The 23,313-nt window shown below is 45.3% G+C and overlaps 1 protein-coding gene across 2 annotated transcripts; it reads left to right on the top strand.

Moving 5' to 3' along the window:
- Nucleotides 1-730: 730 nt before the first annotated feature.
- Nucleotides 731-23,075, top strand: CLDN18 (claudin 18; the record flags this gene model as incomplete). Of its 2 annotated transcripts, none has more annotated exons than XM_082625605.1 (5): nt 731-950; nt 18,876-19,040; nt 19,659-19,776; nt 21,792-21,902; nt 22,904-23,075. In XM_082625605.1, 5 exons carry the CDS (start codon nt 731-733, stop codon nt 23,073-23,075), a joined length of 786 nt encoding a protein of 261 aa, XP_082481731.1. The 2 variants fall into 2 exon arrangements, with proteins under 2 accessions (XP_082481731.1, XP_082481730.1); XM_082625604.1 differs by lacking the exon at nt 731-950 and adding an exon at nt 10,203-10,422.
- Nucleotides 23,076-23,313: the final 238 nt, after the last annotated feature.

The raw sequence follows: 23,313 nt of genomic DNA on the forward strand, positions 1-23,313 counted from the left end.
AACCGAACCCTGTATCCTCTCAGGTGCAATGATTCGGTATTCGCTCATTCAGTGTTCCTGGAAACTTTCTAGGACGTAAGCAACGTGCTTAAGGAGAATCGGCTGTATTTCGTCCGGCCTCATAACCTGCCTTACCGAGGTTTTTAACGCAAGAAGCAGCAGTACCTTGGGAGAGCCACACGGACGAAGCCCTTTCATCTCCAAGTACTTTTTTAAATTGAAGTATAGTTGATTTACAATGTTGTGTGAATTACTGCTGTACCGCAAAGTGATACTGCTATATCTATCTATCTATCTATCCATCCATACATGTATAGATAGATAGATAGATACATTCCTTTGACATCTCCGAGTAGCTTGTGGCTTAGCCACTGGGAGCCCTGTCTGGCCAGCCTGTGGGTGTTGCAGGCAGTGCCCTCTGTTCCTGCTTTACCCTCCACAGAGGGGAGCCTGGCTAATCAGGAAACTCCCTCAAAAGGTAAACAGTGAGTAGAGTGTACATATGGTGGAAAACAAATGGCTCTTGGTACCATGTTATGGAAATTATCTCACTCAGGTAGATAAAGGAGCAGGGCGAGCCCAGGTGGCACTGCTGAATCCCCTCCTTACATGGCCCATTCGTGACGTGTGTGCCAGCCTCTCTGAGAAAACTCCATCCCTACACTCAGCGCCCTCAGAACTGGACTGGCCCCCTGCTGAGTGGTGCTCTGTGTCAACTCTGCACCCCACCATGTCCGTGACCGCCTGCCAGGGCTTGGGGTTTGTGGTTTCACTGCTTGGGATTGCGGGCATCATTGCCGCCACCTGCATGGACCAGTGGAGCACCCAGGATCTGTACAACAACCCGGTGACAGCTGTATTCAACTACCAAGGGCTGTGGCGCTCCTGTGTCCGAGAGAGCTCTGGGTTCACCGAGTGCCGGGGCTACTTCACCCTGCTGGGGCTGCCAGGTAAGGGCTGGTACCTGGCAGGATGTGGGGGAAGACGGAGGTGGACAGGAGACAGTGGCCTCTGTCTGGCGCACCACAAAAGGGCCACGGGGGAGGGAGAAGCAAAAGCCTCCACCACCAAGGTGGGAACAGGAGTGCAGGAAACTTAGGGCGAGGAGCTTCCTAGAGCTGGTAGGGCTCCTGTATCCTTAACTGGATGGTACCCAGTTCTCCCCATTGGGCACATTTTTTAAATAACTTCTATGCAAGCAATAGCGTTGTCTCAATCACCAGGACTCAGGAGGCCCAGATCATAGCCACTTCCTTCCTTTAGCCCTGAGATCTCCTCTCCCTGAGTTGGGGACTGTGAACCTCCTGAACAGAGTTCCATCTCCAGCTCCCCTTGTGCCTGGTCCCAGCTTCCAGGGGACACCTCAGCACATAGCAGCAACAGAAAGGGAGCAGAGGAAAGGGACAGAGAAAAAGAACAGGGTGCTGCATTTCTCAGGGACGGGGGCACCAGATGGGCCCCTTCTCTGCATCTCCTGACCTCCGGAATGTATTGGCCACATGGAACCAGCTTCAGGCCACTCTCTGCACAGAGGACCCTTGTAGAAAGTGCACTCCACTGTGCGGGGCAAAAGGGTGTGGGCTTTGATGTCCAGACTGGCATATTAGCCACACAAGGATTTGTTTTCAAGGATTTGTAGATGGTTCATGTTAACTTGAAGAAAACTTCAAGTCTCAAGAGTAGAGAATGTTAAAAGTGTCTTTCACTCAGGTAACAGAGTAAGACAATGAATACACTTGTCATTTTTATTTCTTAGTTCTTTTTCCTTCCATAAATATACATCAAAGTCTGGGGAGAGGCATTTCCTAAGGTGGACACAGTAAAGACGGTCAGAAATAGAAACTAGGGCATCTCCTGCAGGAATTTCCCATTTGGCTGCAGGGTCAAGACTTAGACCCGCACAGAAGGTAAGAGGTAAAGACTCAGTGACGCAGTGACTCAGTCTTTCATACATTCCACACTTATGGATGGAGAGCTCACTACAACCTCAGGATTCTGTGGGCCTGGCGCCCACCCCCAAAATGTGAAAGTGCACTGCGGGCTGGGTATGACAAGGTGGCAAGTAAGGAGGACAGGAGGCCGGTGCTGCAGGAGATGAGATGAGGATGACCTGCCCAGGAAGAGACCCACCAAGAAGGAAACCCCACAAGTGACCCTTGAAAGGTAGTTAGGCATTAGAGCGGCAGCATCCAGGAGGAAAAACAGCATGGGCAAAGGCATGGGGGTGCTTCCACCCAAGTCTTACTTGGGAGAAAATGAAGGAATGACCTTGGCTGGAGAAGAGGGTTTTTATGGAGGTTATGATGAAGAGCATCGAATGCCAAGCTAAGAGATGAAGGGCCTGGGTGCAAACAGGAGAATGTGAACCAGATCCATGGGTGACCAGCTGCCGATTCAGTGAGGTATCCCTCCACCAGGGGCTGGAGGAAGGCGAGCCACTCCCACATCCCTATGTCCTGCTGACCCCTCCTGAGCTTCGGGGCTAACCATCTGCCCTTGGGATTCTCCCTCACCTCAAATGCAAAATGGCCCAAATCTCTCAGAGGTCTTGTCCATGGACCTGTGTCCATGCAGAGCTAGAGGCCACGAAGGAGAGAGTCAGCCTGAGGCTGACCTCTTGCGCACAGAGCACCCACGTGACGTCTGAGGAGTCATGCGGCTTCACAAAGGGCAAATAACTATGGCAGACCTGGCACTAACACGTGAGCCAACAACTGCCTTGCCATATTTTGTGTAATCTCTACAAGCCACCCTGTGAACTTGGTGCTATCACTGCCACCTTTTTAGAAACAAGGAAGCTGAGCTGGGGTAACTTGCCCAAAGCCACATGCAAATGGAGCCAAGGCTCAGACCTGCCTGCACCTAAGCCCTAGCTCACAGCCCTAACTGGGAGCCCCAAGGCTCTCAGACACAAAGCGGAAATCCCGAGTGCAAAGGCACCTTTCCTATCCTCCCCTCTTGCCTAAGATTGGGGCTGCAGTCTTGGGGAGTGTCCTGGACTAGCAACAGCTGTCAACAACCCCGGTACTTATTTTGCAGGTCAAGAGAGGGAGACTTAGAAGGGCAAAGTGACTTGCCCACATCCACAGAGCTAAAACTGAGCCAGACTGAAACTGCTCTAGGGCCTTCTCTTGGAAATTTTGTGTGTGTTCATATGTGAAGATCCTGCGACTAGATAGTTCAGAGAAGGATTTTTCAAAGAGAATTTTGTAGGAATCACTTTTATAAGAAAGAAATTCTTGCAGCCCCTCAATGTTGATTTTAATTGTGTTCATTTTAGTGTCACTTTAATATAAACACGTATAACAATAGATTTAAATTCCTAATGCATATAAATCTTATACAAGGACCAAAGCCACATTTGCAAATGTAATGTAAATACCACTAAAAAACTAATAAACACAAACGTCAAAATTCATCTGGTGTTAGGGATATTGTTGGTTTTCATTTGGAATTTAACAGGACAAAGAGACAGCCTCAAGTCTGATTTTGTATTTCACCTCTCTCAGTGTTTTGACTTTAGTATTATTAATGCAGATTCTCTATTCACGTGGGTTTGTTTTACAAAAGGGTATTAATAAGTTCGAGGTACTCACATCTTACACTTAGCCACCGCCCCATCAGAGAATCATCCTCTTGAGTCTGTGGTGATGAGGCATCTGTGACTTGCTGCTTTTTGCAATGGTCGTGTTCATTTGAGGTGAGGTTGGGATGTGGAACTACTGAATGTGGCTCTAAGGCTATCAACCCAATTATTTCTGGAATTGGGGAGGAGTAGTTCTCTGCTGTGTATTTACCACCACGAACTGTCGCAATCGGGTTTATGCAAAGACAGAACAATGCTGCTGGTGATGTTACCGCAGTGTTGACCACCAGGGCACAGGGGTCTGAGCTCATGGTGCCAGTGCCACAAGGTAGGGAGAAATTCCCCTGACTCCATTTCTATTTGAGCTGGAATGAACCCTTTGTTCAAGTAGCAGCTGAGGCTATCACTTCACTGACCCCTGATATAAACATGATCATAAACACCTAAATGAACCCAAACCGTAAGTGGCTATAGCCTGAGGATCTGGAACATACTTGTTTTAACTTCCTTTCCATTGCCATTGAAATGAAAGCACAGAATATTTTAATTTCCATGGAGAAGCTACATACTCCCAAGAACACAAACACAGATACTCAGGCTCAGAGGGAAGAAATCAGGCACCACCAAACCCTCCAGAGAAATCTGAGCCATAGGACTGGCAGCCAACCTTCCTAGACAAAGTCTTTTCACTAGAACCATCACTGGCAGCCACCCTGTCCTGGGCTGACCGGGTTTGGCCAAGGTCTCCTCTTGGCAGGGATAAGGAAAGAAAGGCAAAGCCTTTGGTCCTCCTACACAGGCAGAAATAATAGGAAATAAACAATAACACAAAATAAATATGTTAATTAATTAAAATTTTAAAGTTAAAAAAATTTTAAAAAATTTTATAACCCAGTAACACAGAAATCGTGGCTCTAGAAAGAACGTTTATTTGTTCAATAAACATTTGTTGAGCACCTACTATGTCCCAAGCTGTCTGCACATGGGGAACATAGATATCAAAAGGCTCACAAATCTAGAAGGAGAGACAGAGGATCAACAAACCATTGCAATGCAAGGTTTGTCAACCTCGGCACTACTGACAGGTTAGGCCATGTAATTCTTTTTTTGTAGGGTACTGTTCTGTGCATTATAGGATATTTAGCAGCATCCTTGGCCTCCATCCACTAGATGGAAGTAGCAGCACCTCTCCCTCCCCAGTTGTGACAACAAAGATGTCTCCAGACGTTGCCATATATCCCCTGGGGCAAAAGCAGCCCCAGTTAAGAATCACTGCAATAAAGCATAGCCAGCAGACATGAGGGAAGGGACTTCCTAAAGGAAATGACAGCTGAGCTGAGTTACTAACAAGAAGTATGAGTTACCCAGGAACATAAAGAGATAAAGAATTTTCCAGAAAGAGAGGAAAATCATTGGAAAAGACACAGTGGCATGAGAGAGTGTAGTGTATTAAGAGAATTAAAATAACTCAGACCTCTTTGTGAGGCAACACAATACAATATGTGTTAAGCACTTAGGAATACCTTTAAATATTAAGCAAGGATCGCTTCTCGGCCTTTTGGTTAAGATCAAGTGTAAATATTAGGCAAGGATAAAGATGAAAAAAGAGGTTTACTAAGAAACTTTTAAATGTCAATTAAATGGAAATATATACTACAGGTTCCTAGATAGGAATATTATAAAGATGTGAATTTGTTCCTAATTAATGGATAACAATAAATAATATAATTAACTAATTACACAATAATAAAATGTATTAAGACCTTACTTTGTGCTAGGCATTGGCTCAAGAAATTAGCATATGTTAATTTATATTTTAAATATATAATTTACATGGTTGTATAAATTTACATAAATTACCTTACACTTAACTTTAATTTTCACAACGCTATGAGGTAAGTAGTGGTGTTACCTCCATTTTATAGATAAGGAAACTGAAGCACAAAAATGCTGTAGAATTTGCCCAGTGACACTGTAGTAGTAAGTGGCAGGTGAGAATTCAAACCCAGGAAGAATTTCTGCGGAGCGTAACCTTGTGTGGATAATATTACAAGAATTCTAATCAAAATGCTAGTAAGAGTTTTCCTTTGGGAACTTGACAAAATGGTTATCTATAAGTAGAAAGTAGATGAAATTAACTTTTAAATGTTTTTTTTTAAGAATAATACAAAAGTAAAGAGCTAGCTCGGCCAGATATTCAGCCAAATTCTAAAGCTGTGATAATTAAAAGGGTGCTTCGGCCCAAAGATGGACAGAAGGTCAATGGAACAAAGTCTAAAATTAGAAAGACACATACATGAATTTAATATAGAGAGAGGAGGTTTTACAAAGCACAGGGAGAGGGAAGGTTATTCAGTAAGTGCTGTAAAAATTATTAACTTTTTTGAGGGAAAAAAAGAATCATAGGCTATAAACCCAAATAGATTCCAGATTAATTAAATGTAAAGATACATAAAATACTTTTAAACTTTCTAAAATTCTAAAATAATTCTAATATCATTTCTAAATGGAAATTAAATTCCTAAGCATAGAAAAGAACAGTCATTTTACTACATCATTCAACAGATTTTTATTAAGCACATATTATTATGCACCAGGTACTGTGAACATATAAATGGAATACGCTGTATTTTTCTAGAACCATGAAAGACACGAAAAAGGAAATAATCAACGTGAAAAGATCTTTTTAGTAATCATAGCAATATATTAAGATCCTTAACAAATAAATAATTCATATAAATTGGTAGAAAAAAATGCTAAAATTCCAGCAAATAAATGAGGAAGAAGTACAAACTGACAACTCAAGAAAAGGGAAAAGCAAATGCTCCATAAATATTTGTTTAAAAAATATAGTGTCAAACTCATTAGTAATCAAAGTAATGCAAATCAAAACAAGTGATCGTGTATAACTTACCAAATTCACAGTGTAGGTAACGCTACAATAAGGCAAGATCTTTCAAATACTGCTGCTAGGAATAAAATTTATAGAAAAAAAGTCTGCTTCTACATAAGAAAGCTTTTTTAAAACTTCACACCTTTTGACATCTTAATTCCTCTCTTAGGAAACTGTCCTAAAAGACTACTCAGAAATGCTAACAAAGAGTTATGTGAAAAATGTTCATCATAACATTGTTTTTCATACAAAAAAAAAAACTGGGGAAGGGATATAATCTAACTATATAAGAATAGATGCTGTTTTAGTGAATAGTAGCACTTCTATATAATGGGATATTAATATACTAAATTAAATATATTAAACAATGTTTACAAAATATTTTAATTGCACATGTATGCAATCAAGTGAAAAGCACAAAACATTAAATTGTATAATCTCTTAATCGTGTAAAAATATATACAGAGAATGGATTAAAAAGAAATTATGCCAGATATTTTGTCTAGGATTTAAAACTGTGAGTAAGATTTTTTTTAATTTTCCCTACTTCTAAATTTTCTATTTTGAGCACCAAAAGGTGGAGTCAGGAATTAAGAATATAAAGTGTGTTAACAGTTTAAAAGAAAAAAATCAATAGGTGTATCAATCATTTGTCTTGCTAATAATACTAATTTTACTCCTCCTATATTCCTAGCTATGATATTTTATATTGCTATTTGACCACCATTTTGCCTAATTACCATAGATGGTGTTATATTAATATTCCTAAAATGAGGTAAAGAAAAGGTAGGGGAAATGTTGTCTCCAATGTCAGTAAAATAATATAAGCTCCTGGAAATTTACAACCTGAAATGCCACCACCAGAACCAAATTTAAAGTTGAATATAGGGAGGATTCCCCCTAAGAAGTCAGCAAAAATTTTTGCTCCATTTTAAAGGTGATTAAACAAAGTTGTAACAACCCCATTATTGTTAAATACAATCAGACCATGAATTATTACCATTATTATTATATACTATTATAATCAGACCACTAACTATCACTATCATTAGAGATACATTTAATATATTTTAACAAAGCTTATTGCCATGAACAAGAAAGCCAGATGTTCCTCTGCAGACCCCCATTCACTCTTTGGCAGTGACAGCTAAAGCAGTGGTCCACTCATTTTGGAGCACAGAAAACTCACCAGGAAGTAAAAAATCCCATCTTCCACATGTTTTAAAACATGTTAGTACTTATTTCATATTTTTAAAAGTGTATAGACTTAGAATTTCTCTCCACTCATTCAGTATTCTGCCTAGGTAGAGGGAGCTTTAGTTTTTCCTTTAAACTTAATTTGTCCTTCCTCCAAAAACATAAAGTCACTGTCTCCATTTCAAACAAGAAAGAAAGCTTAATTCATTATTACCTGAATCACTTTGTTTTTTCTGTCCTGAAATTTTGCATAAAAACATTTGCATAGGAGAGTGGGTGGGGAAACTGCCATGAATCAGAATAGATAACTATAATAACTTTTTCATTTTAATGTTTCCATTTTCAATCTACTGTTCTGGTGGTATTGTAGTCAATGTGTGGGGAGCGGGTAGACAGATGTCATAAAATGAACAACTGGAAACCAAACTCTTACAGGTCTCTTTGTGGATAAAAAGCCTGCCTCTTAGTTGAAAAAAAAGAGTAAAATGAGCTCTGTCCACAGAGACAGTGGCAGAATCATTCCTGAATTACTCCAACATTTTCCAATTGAATCGGTCGATCCCTGTCCACCAGCAGAGACCAGAGTCACTTCTTCTAGCTGCCTTCTACCCACATTTCAGACTTGGCCTTGTAGCTCAGTTCAGGGGATACAGAGCCATGACTTGACCTTAGTCATGTAACTCTTGCTTGCTCTCGTCTTCTGGGTTTCCTGGCTCATTCTTCTTTCTCTACAAACACTGATCACAGAACCTAAAGCAAGGTGTGCGGTTGAGGGGAGCGGTGCCTCCATTCAAATCAGAGGGGAGACCTTGCATATTTGCTTTCTGTGTTTGCTGGGAATAAAGCCGTGGGAGTGGTGGCTGGGTGCACCCAAGATAACATTGAAATGTCCAGATGCACAGGCCTGTTTCCGGGAGAACCTGTCTGCAGGCTAGAGATTGGGGTATGGGTGTGGGGGGCTGTGTATCAGGGCCTTGACATCCAGATTTGGGGAAAGTCTCATTAAAATGTGTCTGAATTCGGAGGCCAGACACACACCACCTACAGGAAGCAGCAGGTCCATCAATTCCCTAATATAATTCTAAAATCAAATTATGTAGACAAAACGCCATGGCTGATCTCCAGCCAAGTCTCTCTTTTGTGTGACTATATAATCCTGATATTTTGACCAACTGTAGTGAAAACCGCTTTTGCAAAATGTACAAGATGACAGTGTGTGAGACCTGAAAGGGCTCTGAAGTGCTCTAGTTTAATCTGTCCATGTTACAGATGAAAACACTGTGACCCACAGAGGTTGAGCCATTTGTCCCAAATCACGCAGCACACAGTGTGTTAGGGACAGTGTCGAGAGCAGATGCTAGGCCTCTCAGTAACCAGGTCAGGGTCTCTGGCCCAGCCTGCCCTGTTCCATCCTCCTGGCCTTTGTGGAACCTCCATGTCTGCCTGCCACGTGGTCTTCACGTGGTTCTTGCAACAGGAGTGAAAGGGTGAGATGGCCGTCAACACAATGCCTTGCTCCTTCTCATCCCAGTTCCAATACCCGTGGACCGAGAGCCTATCTCTAGGATTTGGCTTCCTGTTCTCAAAAGAGGGGACAACTCTGCCTGCCTCTGCCACTCCATATGGAAACAGAGAAGGAGCCCCAGATTGGAAGTTGAGATGGGAGCTCCAACTTTGTCATCTTTAAAGTAGCTGCGGGGGCTTCCCTAGTGGCACAGTGATTGAGAGTCCGCCTGCCAATGCAGGGGACACGGGTTCGTGCCCCGGTCCGGGAAGATCCCACATGCCGCGGAGCGGCTGGGCCCGTGAGCCATGGCCACTGAGCCTGTGCGTCCGGAGCCTGTGCTCCGCAACGGGAGAGGCCACAACAGTGAGAGACCCACGTACCACAAAAAAAAAAAAAAAAAATGCAGCTGTGGTTCAAGGCACTTGGGCAAGTTTCTTAACCTGTTTGTAGGTCGCTTGACTCACAGCCTCTCCCCCCCACAAAAAAATATGGGTGGGAAATAATAATACCTTCCCTACCCATTTCTGTAAGATCAAAATGGAACTATGTCAGTGAAACGTGGTTTTAGTCTTGAGGAGAAAATGTTAACATCTGGTCTAAGAGGAGATTCCTGGAGGCTTTTTTTTTTTAAGTGAGGTCAGGGGAAGTGGTTTCCTGTGATGAGCAGAGCCTAAAGGAAGGGCTTTTGGGGGTCGGGGGGGGGGTCTCAGCTGCGCTTCTTCCCCAGAGGGTGGCGCCCTCGGGGCAGAGCCCGAGCCAGGATGGGGCGGAGGTCCGCTCAGACCGCCTCGCCCTCAAACCAGCTGGGCCTGCGCGGTGCAGCGGGACAATGCCTCTTGGGGCTGCTTCCCTAACAAATGAAAAAATAATACCCTTGAACCAAGAGTGAAACTGAACTATCTAAGGAAAACACTGTGAGCAAACACCAAGGGCTGAGGGAAACCATCTAATCAGAGCAGCTCCCCGGGAGCACAGCAGGACGAAGGCAGCAGCTGGGCGGGAGGACGGCGACCGAGGCCATGTCCACCACCACATGCCAAGCGGTGGGCTTCCTGCTGTCCATCCTGGGCCTGGCCGGCTGCATTGCCGCCACGGTGATGGACACGTGGAGCACCCAGGACCTGTACGACAACCCTGTCACCGCCGTGTTCCAGTACGAAGGGCTCTGGCGCAGCTGCGTGCAGCAGAGCTCCGGCTTCACCGAGTGCCGGCCCTACTTCACCATCCTGGGCCTGCCAGGTAGGCGAGGGCACAGGTGAGGCAGGGAAGGGCCTGCTTCTCTCACCGCAGCCAGGAGGGACCAGTGAGATGGGCACAGGGCATGACCCTCGCAGCACGGGCTCCGGATCAGAGGTGTGAGTAAGAGAAGAAGCTGACCCTGTGTCAGAGAGGGCTATAGTCGTAGCGGTGAATATCAGAGATTTCATACTCAGGTCAAAGGAATTGCTAGTAAGGAAGCAGGTCATGAAAAGAATGGGTCTATCGTGAGGACAGGCTCATGATACTAGAATAGACAATGTTTCTCAGGAGAAAAGTAATCGTGTGCATGTATGTGCATGTGACTTGCTCTTGCCTGCACACTCGGGAGTAGGTAGGATGGTGAATATTTTCTTCCAGTCAAAAAAGTTTATTGGGAACTAATATCATTTCATTATCAAGTCAATTAATTTTTCCTTTGAAAAACTGGAGTCTCTGTAGGTGCCAGAAAGTGTACATTGCCATTAAACTATAAATATCCTTTCTCTGCATTTGTGTTGAGAGGTTCTGGTATGCACTCCTAGAAAACAATGCATGTCAAAATATAATTATAGAACTGTAATGATATTATAATAATTTCAGAATATAAATATAATTATAAATGTGACATCGTTTCACCCCTGAAGATAAAATCAGCTAAATCCCTGTTTCTCATACAGATAATTATTTCAAATAGAAATCATAGGAACTTTGCATTCTAGATATTATGGAAGCTCTACTTGTATTTGTTTTTTAAAGCAAAAAGAAATAAAAGGTCAGGCTAATCAGTGGCTCCAAGGAGTGGCCCAGATGTGAGTTGGGTGAGGAAAGGAAAACAGGGCTAGGTTTTGCCTCTCTGAAACAAACACTTTGTGGACAGGTAGATGGGAATAAATTTGCGCAAAACTGTTAAGAGCCTGTGAAGCCCTTGAAATTGAATTGTAAGGAGCAATTCAAGTAATTCACCTCCATGTGCAGTAAGAAATAGAAGGTGGGTGGCAGAGTGGAAGAATTGGGGTATTGACTCCATTTTTAGAAGTCACTTGTGTTGCAGGACAGGCCGATCACTGACTGAGACCTGCTTAGAGAATCAAGGGAGGTAGAATCTGGCTGGAGGGAAGGAAACCGTGGAGGAGGGATGATGCTATAGCGTGAGGGCAAAGGTCAGAAGGGAGGAGATGCGGGCTTCCCTGGTGGCACAGTGGTTGAGAGTCCGCCTGCCGATACAAGCGACATGGGTTCGTGCCCTGGTCCGGGAAGATCCCACATGCCGCGGAGTGGCTGGGCCCGTGAGCCATGGCCCTTGAGCCTGTGTGTCCGGAGCCTGTGCTCCGCAACGGGAGAGGCCACAACAGTGAGAGGCCCGTGTACCACAAAAAAAAAAAAAAAAAGAAGAAGGGAGGAGGTGCGAGACCGTGGATTGTTGAGCTGCTAGCTAATTTTAACTATTAAATGAAAAAATAAGATTGACCTAATGTTGAAAATTAAGGCATGACATTCCATGACTTCAGCTCGTTAACCCAGGGCCCCGTCACATGTTATCAATCTCTTGCTCATTCTGTATCTTTCTACACATGGGGCTCCCAAGTATCCCCACTCTCCTAAATGGCCAGACCCCATCGCTGCCACTCCCATTGTCTTTCCTGTTCTACCGAGGGATCCCATCCTCCCTAAGCCCTCCCAGAATCTCTGCTCATCTCCCCACCTCTCTGCAGAACAAGATCCCCTCCCCCCCTCCCCCCCTCCCTCCCGCCCAAGGCCGACCTCTCCACCCCAGCTGTGAATGCCCCACGCCCTCCTGTCTGGCCATCACCGCTGATCAGCCCCTCTCCTTTTTGCCTCTTTCATCTTTCCTCCTCCCTTATGCTTATATCCTCCTTTACTGGAAAACCTTCTCCTGATTCGGATCATTGTCCATTTCTGTCTCTCCCCGGCTCACTGACAATCAAATTAAAAGACTAAATTTTTCTACCGCCCCTCACTCTTCACCTCTCACAATCTGGTTTCTATCCTTCATCTCTTTAGAGCGTTTTCTGCTTTGACTGTGGCAGAAGGTCGGGCAGAATCTTCCAGTCACCAACTTCCAGGTCTCACCTGTCATCTCCCTGGATATTTCAAGACCTAACCAGCTTCCATGGTTCCCCACTCCCAGCTTAATTAGGTGCAGACATGACAGCCTGACACCCATGCCCTCCTGCATTGCTCACCTCCCTTCCCTGACCCATCTCTTACCAGCCCTTTGCCCACAACCTAAGGCTTCCCTGTCCATTTACTATGCCTTGGACTTGGTCCTGGATACCCATTGCCCCTACTGCCCAAATGTCCCCCGTCTTACACCCCAACTGCCACCTGCACAAATCTTCCCATATGTGAGGTTCAGCTCAATACCATCTCCTCCCTGAAGCCCCCTCACATCCCCAAATTAAAAAGGATCCCACAGATCTCTGTACCACATCCTGTACCACTCCCGACAACTGCTCACAAATCTGAAACTCTGAAAAGCTCCAGGCAGCCTTCACAGAGGGGGACCCCAGCCCTGCCAGTCTGCATCGGGGGAACAGGATCCCACCAAAAGCCAGGAAAGACATTTCTTGGGACTGAGTTTGTGGAAGGGGAGATACTTTAAATCATTGATCATGTATGGCCTTGGAGAACAGTGTGGATTTAAGAATAGCCAGTCCTCAAGGCAGCAGGAGTGACCACAGTGTCAACTGGCATCCTGAAATATTGTGAACAAGAGGAGATCTTCCCCCCTGCCTGGGTCCAGGCCTTTCTCTTCCTCCTCTTCTCAAGTCTTCTTCCACTCCTGCCTTTCACACTCTCTCACCCATGGCTTTCAAATTCTCAACTATATTTTATCACCATGTGAGAGGATTCAGGTTTGTACACGGTTAGCACAAACCAAAGCCATGTCAGGTTGGAGAGAGAGAACTGCTCTTTTTCAAATTGTTTTATTTTTTTAAATTAATTTTTATGCAATTTTTAAAGCTTACTTTCCAGTTACAGTTATTACCAAATGTTGGTTACATTCCCCATGTTATTCAATACATCCTTGTAGCCTAGATTACACCCAACAGTTTGTATCTCCCACACCCCTATATTGCCCCTCCCCCGCTCCCCACTGGTAACCACTAGTTTGTTCTCTATGGAGAGATAACTTCTTTTTAGGGAAGGGGAAGAAACTAAAACTTACTGAGGCTGGCTTAGCTCCATGCTGGGGCCAAGCAGCATCTGATCCTCACAACATTTCTTTGCAAGAAATATCTCTATCCCACTCCAGAGTTGAGGAGACTTGGCTTCCGTGAGGTTAAAAGACTTGCCTAATGACACCTGGTATCATGAAGTCTGCAGTTTTCGTGAGATACACAGGACCTCCATATCGGTTCCCTGGGATCTCTGGAGAATCGAAGCCTTCCCACCTTGTTCTGAAGGGCTTTCCCTCTGAGGTCTGGCCTCAGACTTCCCTCCTCTGGGATCCCCTCCTTTGGGCTCCTCCACCAGACATTCCTGCCTTCAATCAGAAGCCAAGCTGTGCCTGAAGATATGGGTCCTCCCTCTCCCCGCCCCAACAAAGGCCCCATGTCCAGTCTTTGGCACTTTGTGACTTGCGGTCTCATCAGTCCCACCCACACCCCCTAGCCAGCTTAGTGATGTCAGCCACTGGGAACTCTTTCCTCTCAACTCCCCATTCTGAGCACCTCCTCCTAAGCCCTCTTGAGAGCTGTTTTCCCAGATTATTCCTTGCAATTTTATGTCACTGAACAATTAAGCGAAAATCCCTAGGGATCAGGGCAAACCATTAACATTTCTTTAAAAGTTTCCCCAGAAGAGGCTAAGGCACAGCCAGGATTGGGAACCACGCCTTGCCTGTCAGTTCATAGCTACTTTGGGGGAATAAGATATATTGCAACGGTCGGGGGCGGGGGGACACTGAGTTCCCATTTTTCTGTTTGCTTCTGTCAGCCCTGAATCCTGCCCACCCTTCAGGTCTGATAATACGTCTTTGTTCATTGGAAAGAATGCCGTAGTCACACCTTTGGTGCAGGAAATCAGTCTGTAGAACCCGTTGACTCACCTGTTATCAGCTGATAAGCCTATGCCCCTTGCTCAGAATATCAAATAAGAGACAGAGAGGCTAAAAGAGAAATCTACCTCCTTTGGAAGCAGTTCCTCTGGTGACTTATCCATGGAGACTGATTAGTATTCCAGGTGGTAGAATCTTCCAGATGGAAAGGAAGTTCGGGTCACCACCATGCATCTCCATGGTCATTACTAGACATAGGGGAGTTCTAGCAATGAGTAGTGAAGAACATTTCCCCTTGCTTTCTGGCAGCTGCCCCCATCACAGCTCCCACCCTCAGAAGAACACCCACAAGGGGTCTCCAAAGCAAGGAAGATCTTGATTCATACATCCAGGTCCAGAGTTGTGGCTCTGACAGTGGCCCTACAAGATTTAAGACAGTGTTGTGTCTTTGCCCAACCACAGGCTAAAAGAAAGTGGTAAGCTAACCCTAACCCTAGAAGGAGATTCTAAAAAATAAAAAGGAGCTCAGGGTCAAGGTGGACCCCTGGTTCAAAGCAGGTACCAGTGTTCATCAGAAATCCCGAGATCAAGAGAGAGCGGTAAAGAATGAGGTCTTGTCATGCAAACCTGACCCAGCAAAAGCAAGAGGGCATCTGAGAGCCTAAGGCAAAGGCTGTCTTTGCAAAGGCAAAGACAGGCTGGCTAGGGCTTCGGTACCCAGGGAATCCTGTGGCACACAGCAGCAGCTGCTCTCCACATCAGGCAAGCCCAGTGCTTTTACCTCCCACCAGCTGGCATCTCCATCCCTTCTAATCCAACAATGTCAGGGAAGACCACATACTTCAGCCACAGCCACAGCCACAGCACATACATGGCATGTTTTCAGGAACAAATAGTAGAACCACTCATTTAAAGAGATTCAATGACCCCATCCTTGCCAACAGTCCAGGATAAGTAAAATTTTTCTTAGAATGAAGAAGGGATATTTTTTATCCTACTTGGTCAATATTGTTTATTTGGCTGGTTGATTGGTTGATTGGTTGGTTGGTTGGTTGGCTGGTTGGGTTTTGTTTGTTTTAACCAGATGCCTTGCCAGGTGCTTCTCAAAAGGGATAAAAGATTTTGTTCTCTGAATGGCTTAAGGCTAGAATATCAGAACAAGTTTTTAAAACCTTTAACAGGTTCCTGAGTAGATTTGAAGTTCATAAGAGGCCGATGAGGACAAGACGGAAGGAAAGTCAAAGTCCCTTCCTCCTCTCATAGGTCCTGTTTTCTGGTAGCAACATGCAAAAATACAAGAGCCCTGAGGGTATTTCCTGAAGTCTGGGGCTGCCCCACAAATGTCCTCTCCATAGCTGTCCTGAACCACAGCCTTAGAGTTTAATTGTGTGTGTGAAAGAGAGCTAGAACCACACCATGAGTGACTGTCAGAAAGGGGTTCTATTATGATTTCTTAGCCAAAGTACTCCCAAGGTGAAAAGAAATTTGAGGTTCAGGATTTCCAGTGAAAATATAATCCTTCCAGGTTGTAAACTGCTTGAAGACAGAGATTATTTATCATGAAATTTTATTCTTCCTACAGCATCTGGCAAAGGGCTTTGCAGAGAATTTGAGCTTAAGAATACATTATGGATGAATGAATGAATGAATGAATTCATGGATGAGCGCATGAATCTGTTAATGTTTGACTATGAGAGTATACCAGCATGTGCTGGATGAATACACAAAGGTATAAATAAATACATAAGTAGATGTCACATGCTTGCATTTGTCAGTGAGGGAATGGATGAGGTGTTTGTTCCCAGTATGTGTGGGGTCAACAAAGCCATTGGGCAAGACTTTGGAAAACAGAGGTGACACACTAGAGCCCTCTTATATTAAGGTGTGGATCCAGAGGCCACTCTTAAGCCCTCATGAGTTCTTTTCATTGGGGCCACCGTGGCTCTAGCATCAGGAAACTGCAAGCCCAAGACGCTAATGTTCATCAATTCTTCTAGGATTGAATGGTCAGATCCTGGAAGATTGATCCACACCGTACACCAACACATTTACCCCCAGAATATAGTGGTTAATAGGACCAAGACTGATGATGGATGCTTATAGAAATCTCTTCCCAGCAGGGAAGCAAAGTGAAAAGCAGAAGTTTCGGGGCTTCTCTGGTGGCATAGTGGTTGAGAGTCTGCCTGCCGATGCAGGGGACACGGATTCGTGCCCCGGTCCGGGAAGATCCCACATGCTGTGGAGCGGCTGGGTCCGTGAGCCATGGCCGCTGAGCCTGCACGTACCGAGCCTATGCTCCGCAGCTGGAGAGGCCACAACAGTGAGAGGCCCGCGTACCGCAAAAAAAAAAAAAAAAAAAAAAAGCAGAAGTTTCTTTAGGGAGAAGAGAATCAGAATTAAGTGAATGGAGGTCAATGGCACAGAACTAGAGTAGCTGGTTACCATTGTCTCGCTACCTGATGAGAAAGTTGCCGAGGCCTCTATTCCTCAGACACTGCAGAAGGCTCTTTAATGAACTGTGCATGATCTACCTCTCCTGTTTTCAGTATCTTTCATTGATTTCCAATTCTTCCATCATGACAAATTGCTTTATGATACACACGTTAGAGTGAATAAGCAGGCAGCTCCCCTGATATTGGCCATATTTGAGATGAAATCTTCCCGAAGAGATTGGAGAGAATTCCTCCCAGGGCTCCCTTGTCTTGAGAGTCACACTTATAAGTAATCTCCTGGGACAGACAATTCCCTGAGATGATTTTTGGAGACTATTCCTTTATACATTCTTAGCATCCATTTCAGAGGATGACATTTTATGGTCTAGTCTCCAAGTTTGAAGGATACATTCTCTTAGGAGCTTACAGATCCCTATACCTTGCTGGCAGCCAGAACTCTACCTGTTTTTCCAGGATAAATTACCTCAGAGCAATGTATTGTGATGGGAAAATAACCATTTTGAAACAGTTCCAGGTTTGACCCCCAGCTCTGCCTTTCCTTTGATATGTGTCTTTGGGCAGGTTATTTAACCTCTGAGTCTCAATTTCTTCAATTATAAAATAGAGATAATAATATTACCTACATTGCAAGGGAGTTTTTATATGGATTCAATCTCTTAACGTTGAAAAGTCCCTAATAGCTTTCAATTAAAAGTAGCAGTTGGTGGGCTTCCCTGGTGGTGCAGTGGTTGAGAGTCCGCCTGCTGATGCAGGGGACACGGGTTCGTGCCCCGGCCCGGGAAGATCCCGCATGCCGCGGAGCAGCTGGGCCCGTGAGCCACAACTACTGAGCCTGCGCATCTGGAGCCTGTGCTCCGCAACGGGAGAGGCCACAACAGTGAGAGGCCCGTGTACCAAAAAAAAAAAAAGTAGCAGTTGTCTATGACAGCTAGGATAGGACAGAGCTCTCTGCTTTGCTGCACGTGGTTCTTCAGTTCTGCTCTACCAGAACCACCCACACTAGTGGCCTTTCCCTCTGGAAGACACAAGAACTAATTTATCTTCCTTTTGTAAAATTAATTATGCTTGTGGTGGACACGTTTAATGACTTTCTTTCCCCACTTTGGCATAAGCTCCGTGAGGGCAGAGACCATATCCAACCTGTTACTCACCGTCCTCCCCATGCCTAGTCATGCAGGCTCAGTAAAAAACTGTTGGGATGAGTCACTGCACCTTAAGGATGCACTAGAAACCTCTTTGGAAATATCTGGAGGGGAGGTCACTGCAGGAGAGTCCCAGCAGGATGTACAGCTTCCATTGATTCCTGGAAAGGGAAGTGCTGATAAACTGTGGTTGTGCTGAAAGGCCTGAGATTGATATAATCGCCTTTTTATGTAGACCCCAAACCTACAGCTCACCATGACCTTAGTAGTCCCTTTGGGAAGAGGCAACAATACAGTGCCCCGGGTCTACCACCTAGTGGCCTTGCTTCCTTATAGGCTGTAAATGAGTATTGAGCTTTCTGGAAGTGGACACAACCCTATGAAGCACTGAGTTCCTATGGAAAGACTCAAGAAGAAAGATGTTTGGGTTAGAAGTCAAAGCAACACAGTTTTACTATAAGCTCTATCAATAATTTTTAATGGCACCTTAGTCAAGCCATTTCCCCTTCTTGGACCCCAGGTTATCAAGCTTTAAAATGAGGACATGAAAGAGCTAAATTCCCTTGGCCCTCCCAGCTGCAACAGTTCATAATTTTCTCATTCTATAGACTTCTGCGTGCATGTCTTTCATCAACCAGGGGAGTGTACGCGATGGTTTGCATTGTTCACAAGTTCATATCCCCTGATGATGATACGGCTCACAGTTTATGGACTTGCCGTTTCTCCGCAGTCTGCTGCTGGTTGGCTGTCGTCATTTTGTTGTGTTAAACCAGAGCCTAATCAGTCACGCTGAGGTGGTCTTACGTGTCTGCTTGTGTCTTGCCCCGCGACCCGCAGCCATGCTGCAGGCAGTGCGAGCCCTGATGATTGTGGGCATCGTCCTGAGCGTCATCGGCCTGCTGGTGGCCGTCTTCGCCCTAAAGTGCATCCGCATTGGCAACATGGATGACTCTGCCAAAGCCAAAATGACACTTACCTCCGGGATCATGTTCATCATCTCAGGTAAACAAGGAGCCTGGGGTTCCCTCTCTCATATGCACATCCAGGAATGTCAAAGCAAAATCATTCTGGCAGAGGACAGGGCTTCTCCCTAGTGAGCATGGTTTGAACATGGATCAGAGCTTTACACACTGGGATTCAAGATCTGAGATTACGGCTCACTTACACTCTACAGAATTATCATGAGTGCTGGTGTCCGTCTTAGCTGCCACCCTCACTTCATTATGAGAGATTCTCAACTCTAGGTAGACCTGTGACTCGATCCCTAAAGGCATTATTTGGGTGAGACTTTAGAAAATGATTTTAAGGGAAAAGCCCTTGACATCCTCAAAGGACCAGGCCCAAAATATTTGTACTACTAACCCCTGGTCCCAAGATGGAAAATCTCTTTCTGCTCACGTACAAATCCTTCCTCAACTAGAGAGATAAGAGAGTGTAGGCACCTAGCACAGGGTCTGACTCATAGTGGGAATTCAATAATCGAGGCTGGGATTGACCATCTTGTTATAAGAATAGAATATTCTGCACCTGCTCCTCTAAACGCGTTTAAACATGCATTGCCTCACAAACAATGTGAGCCATTTAAAGCTGACTCCAGAGTTTTCTTGTTCTTGCCCACAGGTCTCTGTGCAATCGCTGGAGTGTCTGTGTTTGCCAACATGCTGGTTACTAACTTCTGGATGTCCACAGCTAACATGTACACTGGCATGGGTGGGATGGTGCAGACCGTCCAAACCAGGTAACCTCCTAATCTAGTCTCAGTATTCCGTGGTGAACATTGTTGTAAAAATCCGATTAAACACGTATGCCTAATGTGACTGTCAGTGCCTGAAATAGCAAAAATTTATCAGAGGCAACCATCCCATATCATAAATCAACAATGATCTGTAAATTCATAAACTTCATTTCAGTGAAATATCCTTGGTGATATGACTTGAGGCTGATCTGACATTTGCATTGAAATACAGCGACAGTTCACAGTATTTATCTAACACTCTTACACAGGCCCCATTTTGGTGGCAATGAAACAGGCACTGTTAACCCAAGCCTGTAAATGAGCATCACCCCCACGTCTCCAGTTCATGACGGGAACCCAGCTAGGGACAGGGAAAAGCTGGAATCGAAATGAGGGAGGTGCGGTACAGATGAGAAAAGTAATATTTCTTCCTTGTGCGGCTGCTCTTTCTCTCATTCATTAATTCATTCATTCTACAAATGTATCGAACATACAGGCACTCTTCTGAGGTCTGGGGATAACCACAAGGTCCTCGTTCTCATGGAGGTCATGGTCTAGTGTAGGGAGATGAAACCTCCTTGTAATTTGGTGTCGGAAGCAGAGTACAACTTTTCAAAGATGGAAGAGCAATTCCAATACCTATATTCATTCAGCCACTTCAAAGGGATGTATTTCATAGCAAGAAACAGCAGCAAATTCCTGAAGGAGAAAGATCTTGTTCTGGGAGAGCAATGTAAATATTATACCTAAGTGACCCGTCATCTCTGGAGTGGATACACTTGGTATTTCTCTAGCAACACCATCATGGGAGACAGATGAGCATGAGCACATGATAAATCCATTACTCTCTGGCTCCCTGGAACTCCACTCGCCATCCATGTTCCTGCTTTATTTCAAGAATAGGAAAAAATGTGATCCCCATAAGCTGCCTCATCCTCCTCATCCCCCCTCATGGTCTCTTGACTACAGGGGAAACTTAGAAGCATGCTGATCAACTCATCCTGCTTTTCCTGGGATTTCCCCAGTTTTAGCACTGATAGTCCCCGATCCTGGGAAACTTCTGTGTCACAGGCATATCAGGATGGTTGGTCACCCTATTTTGAAGAGCCCTTCTTGGCCGCAGTGTCTGGGTGCCTGGTGTCACTGCCCCTGCCCGAGGAGTCCCCCGCCCGCCTGGCACCCAGCGCTAACGCCCGCCATCACTCTCTTACACCGTCTCCTTAGAACATTCCCGTGTCCCTTGGGCAGGCAACTTCAGAGATTTTGTTCTCAGACAATCCTGTGTTGATGTAATTGAGTCCCATTGGAGGCAACCCTCCAAGGGGAAGAGTACCAGCCTTGGTGGACTGGAATTCAGTGTGGACTGGAACAGAAGCACCATGAGGGTAGGGTCTGTGTCCGTTTCGTTCATCCCTTTGTCCCGGTGCCAGGCAGTGCCAGGCACATAGTAAGAGCTCAATAAATATTTGTTGAACAAATGAGTAAAGAAATGAATGAAAGAGTGACTGGTCTCTTCACATTAGTTCTTTCTAAACATAATGCTCCTACCGGCATGGACGGTTACCAGGGTTACTTGAGTTAGAGAAGATAAAAGCTTCTTGGCCCACAGTAAGAACCCAAGAGACCAAAATTCCTTCTGAAATAATTTGAGACGGATCCCATAATCTCTCAAACTTCTCTTACCAAACCTTCAAGCCACTTCCCTTTGCCAATGGGGAGGGAGTGGGATTTCCTGAGATGTTTCTCTGAAATTAGAAGTTTATGATAAATTCTATGCCTGAGTGATGCTAGGGGCCTAAGAATCCCACAGCTGTTTTGCTGAGTAGCTTCAATCCTAATTCTATTCTCCAGGACACCTGATTCAGTTGACTGCGACCCAAAGGGCTGTGTTCAGGGGAGAGCTGGGATAGATGTGGAATCCAAAAGTGGGGACAGAGAGGATGGGCATGGCCAAGTTCACTGGGTAGAGCCCGAGGAGTTGAGTCAACCACCTTCACAGCCACTGTCTCCCCACCCAGGTACACCTTTGGTGCGGCTCTGTTTGTTGGCTGGGTCGCTGGAGGCCTCACGCTAATTGGGGGCGTGCTGATGTGCATCGCTTGCCGGGGCCTGGAGCCCGAGGAAACCAAGTGAGTCTCCCCATCTCAATGCAACCAGACGTTTTATCCGAGTCCATTTTAACATATCATTTGCAGGCAGAATGATCAGTATAGGTACATGGAAGAACTCTACTGACAAAAGGATCATGAACCTTATCTTTTACGAGGAGACCTAAAGAACAGAACAGCCCTATTTCAGCCTGAGCAGATTTAGAAATGATGCTATTGAAGGAAAAACCCAGCCCTCTAGGTTTCCCCCGACTCCAGTATTCTGTAACTCAATGGTCCTCAGCTAGGAGCAACTTTACCCACCTCCCACCCCCACCCACCCCTGCCCTGGTCCCCAGAAGATATTGGGCAACATCTGAAGACTCTTGATTGTTACAGCTTTGGGGTGGAAGGGTTGGGTGATACTGGAATCTGGTGGGTATAGGCCAGGGATGCTGCTAAACATCCTACAAAGCACAGGACAGGCCCCTACAACAAAGAAGTATCCATTCCAAAATGTTAGCAGCACTGCTGTTGAGAATACCTGTTGTACCTCTGTAACTGGGCTTGGGGTTGGGAGACCTGGATCCCAGTCAGGTTCTCCTGCTCACCAGCCCCATGACCTCTAGCCAGTCATTTGCCCTCTCGGAGCCTCTGTTACCTCATCCACATACTAAGCAGATTAGGGGAGATGGGTTGCATGTAAATACCTCCCAACTCACAAATTCTATGATTCTTTGGCATAACCATGTTCCCCTGGACATCATTTCTGGTTCAGCTTCATCTTAATTGATGAACAGAGGGAACTCACTAGTCACTAACCCCCCAGCTCTAATACAAAGCGAGAACTTCTGCTCTACCGCAGAGGCTGAAAAGCCAGTGTCCCAAAGCCCAGGGAAGCAACTGTCTCAGCTTGCCCAGGACTAAGGGTTTCCTGGGACACTGGACTTTCAGTGCTAAAAGTCAGACATCCTAGGGAAAATGAGTAGTTTGTCCTCCTACCAAATACATCTATGGTCATAGAATGTTTCTTTTGCTTTCAGCTACAAAGCCGTCTCTTATCACGCCTCAGGCCACAATGTTGCCTACAGGCCTGGAGGCTTCAAAGCCAGCACTGTCTTTGAGTCCAACACCAAAAACAAGAAGATATACGATGCGGGTGCCCGCACAGAAGATGAGGGACAATCTCATCCTTCCAAGTACGACTACGTGTAGCCCTCCTAGACACCTCGGCAGGAGCAGAAGAAATCCCCCAACTGGAGCTCACCCAAAAACAAGGACATTTTACCTTGATTTCCCATTGCTTTTGACTCACAGTTGGAAGTTAGAAAGCCTTGGTTCCACCTGTGGTGAGGCCAGATGGTCTTGGACACCGGCCTCTGTCTCTAAATGTTCCATCACAAAACAGCTGAGTTAGCAGATGTGCATTAGAGGCTATAGCCCACATTTTCCA

The sequence above is a fragment of the Mesoplodon mirus genome (assembly GCF_964341445.2).
Source record: "Mesoplodon mirus genome assembly, chromosome: 6".
Lineage (NCBI taxonomy): Eukaryota > Metazoa > Chordata > Mammalia > Artiodactyla > Ziphiidae > Mesoplodon > Mesoplodon mirus.